This window comes from Eulemur rufifrons, chromosome 2, assembly GCF_041146395.1.
Source record: "Eulemur rufifrons isolate Redbay chromosome 2, OSU_ERuf_1, whole genome shotgun sequence".
Lineage (NCBI taxonomy): Eukaryota > Metazoa > Chordata > Mammalia > Primates > Lemuridae > Eulemur > Eulemur rufifrons.
The window spans coordinates 25,387,295-25,398,429 of NC_090984.1; the positions used below are offsets into that span (position 1 = coordinate 25,387,295).

The 11,135-nt window shown below is 33.9% G+C and overlaps 1 protein-coding gene across 1 annotated transcript; it reads left to right on the forward strand.

Moving 5' to 3' along the window:
- Positions 1–37: 37 nt before the first annotated feature.
- Positions 38–9,214, forward strand: THAP10 (THAP domain containing 10). The gene is made up of 3 exons (XM_069458184.1): positions 38–457; positions 8,773–8,920; positions 9,030–9,214. Exons 1-3 carry the CDS (start codon positions 38–40, stop codon positions 9,212–9,214), a joined length of 753 nt encoding a protein of 250 aa, XP_069314285.1.
- The last annotated feature ends 1,921 nt before the right edge of the window (positions 9,215–11,135 follow it).

An 11,135-nucleotide genomic window follows, 5' to 3' on the forward strand; every position in this document is an offset into this window, starting at 1 on the left:
CCCGGACCCCGGCTCCCCAGCATCGAAGGCAGCCGCCATGCCCGCCCGGTGCGTGGCCGCCCACTGCGGCAACACCACCAAATCTGGGAAGTCGCTGTTCCGCTTCCCCAAAGATCGGGCGGTGCGGCTGCTGTGGGACCGCTTTGTGCAGGGCTGCCGCGCCGACTGGTACGGGGGCAATGACCGCTCCGTCATCTGTTCTGACCACTTCGCCCCGGCCTGTTTTGACGTCTCTTCGGTTATCCAGAAGAACCTGCGCTTTTCCCAGCGCCTGAGGCTCGTGGCGGGCGCCGTGCCCACCCTGCACCGGGTGCCCGCCCCAGCACCTAAGGGGGAAGAAGAGGGAGACCTAGCGGGCGGCCCGGAAAAGGGTGGAAAGCTTCAGGCAGCCAGGCATTCTGAGGCTGCTCAGGCTCCAATCTCCTCCGGGAGAGGGAAGAGGGCTGCGGTTTCACAGGTAAAGAGAGACCTAAGAGTCCACCGAGGGTCATGGAAGGACCCCTAGGCTGTGGCTAGGTTCTTTCACTTAGTGTCACCTTGGGGAAGGCACTTCACCTCTAAGGTTTCTGTTTTCTCACCTGCAAAATTAGGAGTTTGCTTTAAAAGTGATCTCCAAGGTCCCATTTAGCATTAACACTTTGGAATTAAGTGACTCAATTCCCTCTACCTGCGCCTCCCCCAAAACTCACACAAACACAGAGTCTTGTCCTTAAGAGTATTGAGTTGCCTTCACTTCTCCAGAGTTTTTAAATAGAAAGGGTTTAATTTGAGCAAATCTCAAGAACTGGGGTACTTGAAACCGTGTTTGCAGAGTATTACATAAGCTTAAATTAAAAGTCAGTTTAAATGTCAAAAATGATGTGGGGAAGGAAATGCGGAGCTACAGGTAAAGATGGGGCTTGCTAATAAACAATCCCCAACCCTAAGCTTCCTTTTCATACTAGCTGCCTTAAGTTACATGCTCCTGGTGAGTTGAATTTTAACTTCTTGTCCTCTCGGCCTACTTTTCTAATCCTTATAAACATTTATTATACTTATTTTGCATCTAGTTACTACTACGTTCTTCCCCACTTCCCATTTTAAAGACTTCCAAACCTTCTATGAGGTAATCAAACTTCAGTCCTATCACCATTACATAGATTAAATTATGGTTCATAATTGGATCTAAAAGATGTTTATTTCTAGAAGTGGGAAGAGTTCACCAACAAGTCAAGTGACCTGTAATTGACATTTTGGGTTTGAATATACAGAGGTATTCATAGAATTTTAGAGCTGAAGGAAACCTTAGTGCTCATTTAGTCCAAAGCCACAATTTATGCATGAGGAAGATCATCCAGGGGGTTAGTATTAAATTCCTCAAGGGCCTGTAATCCTTACTCTAGATCCAATAATACTAATCTGCTTCCTCCATTGAGGTGAGTGCATAAGACCCTTTAATAGCATCCTGCAATAACTAGAATAAAGAAAAAATTATTAACACAATTAACATGTCCCTGCATGTCCCTTGAGTGCCACATCTGCCCTATCCAAGGCCACTGTCCCTGTTTCTCCCTGTGCACCAGTCATGCTGGTTTTTTCAGTACTTGGACAAGCTGTATTCCTAACTACCAACAAGACTTTCTCAGTTGTTCCATGTAATACCTTGGAATTATGCCTGTCCCATTCCACATCATCACCAATTAAGTATTTTTCCTTTAAAAATCAATTCAAACATCTTTCCCCTTGATCCCCTAGTTACATACTTTCATTCTTCATATACTCCATTTGCTTCAATAGCACAGATTCTTCAACAGCACTCATCACAATTGTCATGAAATAATTGTGTAGTCTGCTTAATGCTTGTCTCTCACGTTAGAATGTGAGCTCCCTAGGAGCAGGGATCATATATGACTTCTTCACCATTGTATTGCCAGTGCCTAGAACAATATTTTGCAAATTTAAGGAATTCAATAAATATTTGGTGGAATGACGTGACTAAAAGAACAATTTTTGCATTATAATAGAATTTTTCTCTGCTAGTTTTCCTTCTCACCAAGCTGCATACCTGTCAAGACATCTACCCTTTCCTTGAACCATTTGTCCACCATCACTACCTATGCAAACTTTGCTCAAACATATATATTACATCTATATATATAAATATGAAAATGTAGTAAGAGAGATAAATACTAAACATGTGCCACACACACTATTTTTCTTCCTCATAATTATACCACCTAATCAAAAATTGGGAAAAGAAAAACCAGGCTAGTGAAACAACCAAAGATTTTATAATACAGCAAAGGCTAATCATTAAGAAACATCCAGAATAGATGCCAAATCTATTTTCCAGTAAATGTATCCAGCCAACATTCCTAACAATCCATATTACATTAGTATACTTGCTGAGTTAGTAGGAAACTATGTGTGAGTTCTAATGATAGTCACTTTAAAAGTATATAGGGTAAAAAAAGTTTATATTGAGTTGATGACAATAAGTGTACGGCCTATTATTAGTAACATTACTAAGAAAGTTTGCTTGTGCCACTTCTGACTCCCTCTCCCACTCAATGTTGTTTTTTCCCAATCCCAGGACCAAATGACTAAAAATCAAATTTCTAGTCATTCTATAACATTTATTGAGGAGCTATTGCAGATGCTATTCTGGGTACTTCGTACTATATATAGATAAATATAAGTGTGAATGTTTCGTATCTTTAGAAGAGCCCACCTCCACAGAAAGAAAGGGGCTCTGAGGACCACTATGCCCTGTCTGATATTTTGCCTCATAAAGCTATGATTATTATTTTCCATAACTGTTAATTCTACACCCTCTAAAAAAATCCAACTGAATTTTTGAACTGTTTAGTTGAAGTATAGCAAATATACAGAAAAGTGAACTAATCTTAAGTGGAAAAGTCATTAAATTGTCACAAACTGACCACAATCCAGGTCAAAGAAATAGAACATTACTGATACCCCAGAAGTCCCTATATCATCCCAACCCCAGCCCCTCCCCTCTCCTCAAAGGTAACCAACTTTGCTTTTTTTGATATTTCATATAAATATAATAATACTGTAGGCATTCTTTGTGTCTGGCTTCTTTTGTTCAACATTATGTGTGTGAGATTCATCCATATTGTTGCATGTAACAGTAGTTTTCATCACTATACAGTATTCCATTCTTATGAATATACCAAAATTTGCTTATCCATCTACGACTGTTGAACATTTGGGTTGTTATGGGTTTGGGGCTATCGTAAGTAATACTGCCATTAACTTTATTGCACATGTCTTTTGGTTCACACATGCACACATTTCTGAGGGTACATATGTAGAAGTGTTGGGTCATAGTATTATATTAAACTTTAATGGATAATACCAAATAGTTTTCTAAAATAGTTGTACCAGTTTACACTTCTACCAGCTGTATAAGGATTTAAATAGTTCCACATTCTTGCCCACACTTGAGATCGCTAGTCTTTCACATCTGAGTCCATTTGCAGGGCGTGTAGTGGTGTTATTACTTTGCATTCCCTGATTACTAATGAAATTAGTAAGGAAACACCTTTTCTAATGTTAATTGGACATTTGGATAGCCTCTTTGGTGACATGCCAGTTTAAAGCTAGCCTGTTTTCCTGTTTTGTTTTGTTTTGTTTCTGTTGGGTTATCTTTTTCTTGTTGATTTAGAATTCTTGATATATTCTACTTTGTAGTTCTTTGTCAGTTAAATGTTTTTATCTTCACCCACTGTGGGCTGCCTCTTTGTCTCTTGATGTACTGAAGTTCCTAATTCTGATGTAGTCCAATTTAGCAATCTTTTTATGCCCAATGCTTAAAACATTCTACTATGTTGTTTTCTATAAACTTTGTTGTTTTATTTTTTACATTTAGATCTACAATCTATTCAGAATTAATTTTGTGTATGGTGTAAGGTAGAATTTAAGTTTTATTTTTCCCCATATACATACCCTATTGACTCAGCATCTTTTATTTCCTCATTGCCCTGTAGTGTCAATTTTGTCATAAATCAAGTGTCCGTATATGCATAAGTCTGTTTCCACATATTTTATTATGTTCCTTTTATCTGTTTGCCTATCTTTGCATCATTATCACAGTGTCTTAATTACTTAGGCGTATATTAAGAATATTCAGTTGATTAATTCCTCTTGTTCATGTTCATGAATATCTTGGCTATTTTGGGCTCTTTAAGTTTCCATATACATTTTAGAATTAGTTCATCAATTTCCATAAATTACTTACTGAAACTTTGATTGGAACGGCATTGAATTTATCAGTGAATTGTGGGAAGAAATGGCATATTGACAATATCAATTTCTTCTAATTCATGAACATATCCTTCCATTTGTGTGAGTTTTTAAATTTCTCTTAAAAACATTTTATGGCATTCTATGTAGAGATCTTATATATCTTTCATTAGATTTATTCCTAGGTATTTGATTTTGCTACTATAAATGGTATTTTAAATTTTATAATCTATAAATATATGTTGATAAATTGATTTTTGTTGAACGTGTATCCAGAAACCTTGTTAAACTCACTTATTAATTCCAATAACTTATAAATTCTTTTGAATTTTCTACATGTACAAAAATATCATCTGAAAAGAGTTTTTGATGTTCATGCTTTTACTTCTTACTCTTCCTATTACACTAGCTAGAACCTCCAGTGCAGTGTGGGGAACTGGTGATGGGGAATCCTTTTCTCATTCCTAATTTCAGACAGAAAGCCTTTAATATTTCCCCATTTGTATGATTTTTACTAAAGTTATTTTTGTAGCTGCTGTCATAAAAAGAAATGTTCTTCTCTACTCCTAGTTTAAATCATAAATATTGAATTTTATCAAATGATGTTTCTGAATCTATTGATGATCATATATTTTATTCTGTCGATGTAGTGAGTTACATTGCTTGGTTTTGAAATATAGAATCAAACTTACATGGGTAAAATAAACCAAATTTGGTCAAAGTGTTTTATTCTTTTTTATATTGCTTAATTTGGTTTGCTAACATTTTATTTAGGATTTTTACATCTGTGTGCATGAGTAAAATTTGTCTATAGTTTTCTTTGTTAAAATGCCTTTCTCAGATTTTGGTATGAAGATTATGCCGACCAATTTGGAATTGTTCCTTCTTTTTTCATTCTCTGGAAATGTTTATATTAATATAAATTGGCATTATATATTCACTAATAAATTTGGTATTAATATTGGTAGAATTCATGGATAAGACACCTAGTCCAGGAGTTTTTCTTGTGGAGAGATTTTTAATAATGGATTCAATTTCAGTTTTTGTTTCTATGTTTAGCCATTTTGATAAATTGTATTTTTTTTTTAACTTCAGAATACTATGGGGGTATAAACGTTTTGGTTACATATAATGCTTTGTCTTGCCCAAGCCAGGGCTACAAGCATGACCTTCCCCATACAGTGCATTCCGCATCCATTACTTGTGAGTTTGCCCACCTCCCCACCCCCTCCCACCTGAGCAGCACCCAGTGAGTATTACTACCATGTGAGCACCTTAATATTGATCAGTTAGTACCAATTTCATGGCAAGTACATGTGGTGCTTGTTTTTCCATGCTTGTGATGCTTGTGACTTTTAAGGATGGCCTCAAGCTCTATCCAGGATAATATAAGAGGTGCTAGTTCACCATGGTCTTTTGTAGTTGAGTAGTATTCCATGGTACCACATTTTATTAATCCACTCATGTATTGAAGGGCACATGGTTTGTTTCCACATCTTTGCAATTGTGAATTGTGCTGCCATAAATATTTGAGTGCAAATGTCTTTATTATAGAATGTCTTTTTTTTCCTCTGGGTAGACACCTAATAGTGGGATTGCTGAATCAAATGATATTTCTATTTTTAGTTCTTTGAGATATTGTATTTTTTAAAAATTTTCTGTTTCATCTAAATTTTTAAATATATTGACACAAAACTGTTTGTGATAATCTTTTAGTTTTTAAAATTCTGTATGATCTGTAGTAATTTTTCCTTTTTCATTGTTTTCTTTTCTTGAACAGCTTCACCAGATGGCTTATCAATTTTTATTAGTCTTTTCAGAGAACAAACTTTGCTTTGTTGATCTTCTGTCTGGTATTTTTTTCTTTTATTTCTATTATTATTCCCTTCTCTCACTTTTTAAAATTTTATTTCCTGTTCTTTCTTTAACTTCTTGAGAAGTTAATCATTGATTTAAAGAATTTTCATGGTAAGTGGTAGATGAGGCAGCTGTTTCACATGCTTATTTCCCAAATGTAGAATTTAGTAGAGTGGTGTTGATCGAGGAGAAACTGGCTCCTGAAATGGGGATATGTTAGAAATATCTTGTGGAATATTTTTTTGTGTGATGTTAATAATCCCAATCTAAATTAATGAAGCCTAGTTAATTTTTCTATATTAATATGTGCATTGAAGACTATAAATTCCCATCTAAGCATGGCTTTACTGAATGCCACGAATTTTAGATATGGACCATTTTTATTATTATTTAGTGTAAAATATTTTCTAATTTCCATTGTGATTTTATATTTTATTCATGGGTTATTTAGAAGTATAGTTTTAAGTTTCCAGACGTGGGCATTTTATAGTTATATTTTTATAACAGATTTCTAGGTCAGTTACACTGTTGCTAGAGAAAAATACAATATATGGACTTAATCTTTTGAAATTTGTTGGGACTTAGATCCAACATAGTCAGTTTTTAAATGTTCCATATATACTTAAGTGCACGTTATACAGTTGGGTACAGTGTTCCATATATGTCTATTACTCATGTTTGAATTTCCTATATCCTTATGGAATTTTTCTCTACTTATTTGATTAATTATGGAGAAAGTTATGTTACAGTCTTACACTGTGATTTTGAATGTACATATATAATCTAACAATTATTGTGGTATATATTTTGAAGCTATGTTATTAGGTATATAGTGCTAATGTAGCAACACCAGCTTTAAGTTAGTGTTTACATAGTACATCTTTTTCCATCCTTTTACTTTCCATCTTTCTTTGTCCTCAAGAGTTTAGCCATTCATTACTAAACTTTTATGTTTACTCCTTTAAAGGGAATGTATCTTTTTCCCTCTAGCTGTTATTATGTTTTTCCCTTTGTTTTCCAGTTTTACTGTAATGTGTCTAGGTTTGGTTTCCTTTGTTTTTATTTTGATAAATAAAAAGGGTTCATAGTACTTTTGTAAAACCATGCCTTAATACCATTTTGATAAATTCTCAGCTCTTATTTGTTCAAATATTGCTTCTGCCCCATTTTACCTTTTCATCTTATCCACTCTGTCTCTTATAAACTTTTCTATATTTTCCATTTTCCTTTTGTCTTTTTCTGTCTCATTCTAGATTTTTTTTTGACTGATGTTCTAGCAGATTAATACATACCTGGAAATTCTGCTTCTAAGCTTTTAATCTGAAGAAGCAATCAGATATGTACACAGAAGATTTATGTTCAAATATTTCTAGTAATATGGATTTTTAAAAATAAATTATAGTATATCTGTATAAGAGATTCCTATGCAGCCATAAAAATTAATATGCAGAATATTTAATAACATAGAAACATATGTTAAGGGAGGAAACTAGGTTATAAAACATACTGTATGATCCCAATTTTTATAAACTACAAAAGACAAAAACACATTAAAATGTAAAGTGTTAGCTATGGATTATGAAATTATGATAATTTTGAAATTATAATAGTTTCTTTTTGCTTCTCTGTATGGTGCAAATTTTTCATAGTGAAAAATATACTGTTGTTATAAAGGGAACAAAAGTTATTTTTTAAACTCTGATTAAATTCCTAAAACTCCATATTATCAGAGATACATCTTTTTTTGTAAAGAAGTATGTACTTATTCTGGACTTTTATAATGCTTGGCTTAGATGTAGATGTGGCTAGTAAAAATTGGTCATGATTTTGTAAAAACAAATAAAGATAAGCCCTTTAAATTTTTATTTAAAACCTCAATAATGTTAGGTATAATTCATGTTACAAAGGGACTCTTCACAAGAATTTCTTCTCAAAGTTTCTTTAATAGCCCATGATACAGCAACCAAAGATGCCTACTAAATATTTTTTCAATGGTCTAAAGGCAGTTGCTACTACCACAGCTATAGGTAAAATTGCTGAACACTTTAATTTTGTTTTCATTTCTCTATCACTTCTTATTTTCTCTTCCCTTGGGCCCTCTTACCTTTTCTAGGTATCTTTTAGCCTCTTCCACATAATCTCTAGGTACCCAGTCTTATGTCACCTTCAACCCTCCTCCTTTCTACTTCTAACCCTTATTACTTACCCCACAAATCAAAATTTCCATTTCACAGTGTAATTTTTCTCAGGAAAGTATTAAAGCCACTCATATTATCTTACTAAAGTAGCTCTCCATAAGTTATAAAGGATTGGTGATTAGGCTTTCTAGAATAATATTGCTGCTAAGATATCAAATAATTTAATACTAGTAGTATTATCTCTTCTAGCCATTGATTTAAGAGGAAAAAACGAGTTGTAAGCAGATAGCCTGAATATTTCTGCTTGACCAGAATTTATGATTTATAGGTAGTAAAGAACAATGTGGCAGAGTTCATAGAAGCTTGCACTATGGATCCAGCTTGCCGAGGTTGGAACTTCAGCCTTACTAATATATGACCTTGAAAAGTACTATCTATATACTCTTTTACTACTTGTAACTTTTGAAAGATGAAACTCTATAAAGTAGACTTACCTTGGACATAAATCTCCTCTGATTTATATTTTTAGATTGCATGTGAAAATGAAGTTATACAAACACAAGTCCATGCTGATAATCTACCTAATGATGTCACTTCAATACCTACTCACTGTGAAGAAGGCCCAGTGCATAAAAGTACACAAATTTCTCTGAAAAGGCCCCCTCACCGTAGTGTGGGTATGTTTGAATCTTCAGTGGATTGATCAATTGAATTGATCTTTTGTATATTAAAGATATATGAAAAGCAAAGCCTAACTCATAGGTACTTGTGCTTATTCTCTTTCAGGTATTCAGGCCAAAGTGAAAGTGTTAGGAAAACGACTGTGTAATGCAACTACTCAGACAGATGAATTGTGGTCTAGAACTTCCTCTCTCTTTGACATTGACTCCAGTGATTCAGAAACAGATATCAAGAGTGAGCAGAGTGATTTGTCTTATATAGCTGTACAGGTGAAAGAAGAGACATGTTAAAAACACAACATCAAATGCTTTGATGTGCTATAGATTTTGAAATCTTTACTCACGTAATTATCTCTTTGCTATTATAAATATTTCACTTCAGGATAATTTGGCAGTTGAGTATCAGCAAAATTTGTTTAGCTGCAAGGCAAAAATTTGCCTCCTTGCCAAGATAATGAAAGTAATCTGTCCACAAAGCTCCTTACCCACTTACTTTCACCTTTTTTTTTCTTTTTACCTCTTTGATGGAAATCAGGTTATTAAACAAAACCATAGTAGCAACAACATTTCGTGATCAAAATTAAGCATTGAATATTTAAGCTTAGTTGAGAAGTAATGCTTCTATGGGACTTCTTTGACATTCACCAGTTAGAATGTCACTATTCTTCTAAATTTGAAGGTAAAGAGCAATGACAATGAGCACAGCCAAGCCTGATAGCTTTAAATGATTTGGGAGTGAAGATATGTTATTTATTTGTTTGTCCATTTGTAACACTATGAGATTTATGGATCAGTCCCTGTAAACATTTCTGGTGAAGGTAAAGCTCTTACAGAAAATTTTCAAAGGGAATCAATTTAGAGGTAGAGTTTCACATACTTAGATTACCTTGCTAATGAAATCTATTTGCCTCAGTTCCTACTGCAACAAATTAATTATCTTGATTAATTTAGAGTGGAATTATTAACATCATGCAAAAAAAAGTATTACATTTCTAACACATTCCCCTTGTAGGAGTCAGTTTTTCTTTTATCAGCACCTCTCTGTTGAATTCTACATGTGGGAAATAAGTATGCAAAATTAGCTGCCATCTGCCATTCACCAGGAAAATTTCTATGGCAATCTTGTACCATGAAGTAAATTGTTAAAATAGTTTCTGAGAAACTTATTATAACTCTGATCTTCTGTCGAGAATAATAAAAGTAAATATCCATTTTTATACCTCACATGTCCTGTTAGTTCTGCATGATTGGAAGAATCTGCATGCATTTTATCCTAGAAGGTTTAAATAGTACACCAAAGTGATTGTCTTACAAAGATAATTTTATGTCTGAGTTCATTTGAATAGTGTAATTTTAATTTTAAGAAAAAGAATAATAAAGTATAGGAGTTGTGAGCCTGAACAATGCTTGTGTAACACATAGCATTATTATTATTATTGTTATTGCTGCTTTGGCTTGAATTTGAGATGACTGTTTCATGTTTTAAGAGAGCATTATGTTTGAAAGTTAAGCATATAGATCTTCTGAAGCTAAATATTTGTCAATAAGTACCTATTGTGCTTTGAGCTTAGAAATAGCCCATCTCCTTCATTCAAACTGTTATGAATGTTACATGTCCATTCATCCCCAAATTTCACTCCTATGAGTCTACTTCATTTCTACATGTTAAACAACTTTGACAGCCATATGCGTACTTTTTTTGCTATGCACTTAGTTTTTTTCTCCCACCAATTAAGAATTTATACTTGGTTTGTTGATTCACATGATTTTACAATATATGATGTAATGTTTCACTGCCATATACAGTAAAATGAAATACTGGTTTTATTTTAAATGACATGTAAGGAATTTATAGTTTCTATAATACCATTTAATATTTGTATAAATATTTTTAATTATCTTCATTTATTTTGTTGCCAGTTGATAGGGAAAAAGTTAGATTTACCTCAACACTCCCCATATCATTCTTCATTTATTTATTCAGTAAGTACTTATTAAGCATCTACTCTGTGCCGGACAACTGTTCTAGACACTAAGGATACACTGGTGACAAGACAGACAAAGATTCTGCCCTCTTGGCACTTACCTTTTAGTAGGGGAGCCAGGTAATAAACAAGGAAATGAATGAATAATTTCAGATAGTAATTAGTGCTTTGAAGAAAATAGAGTAGGATAACATGTTCAAGCATAATTGGGGTGGAAGGAGAAGTTT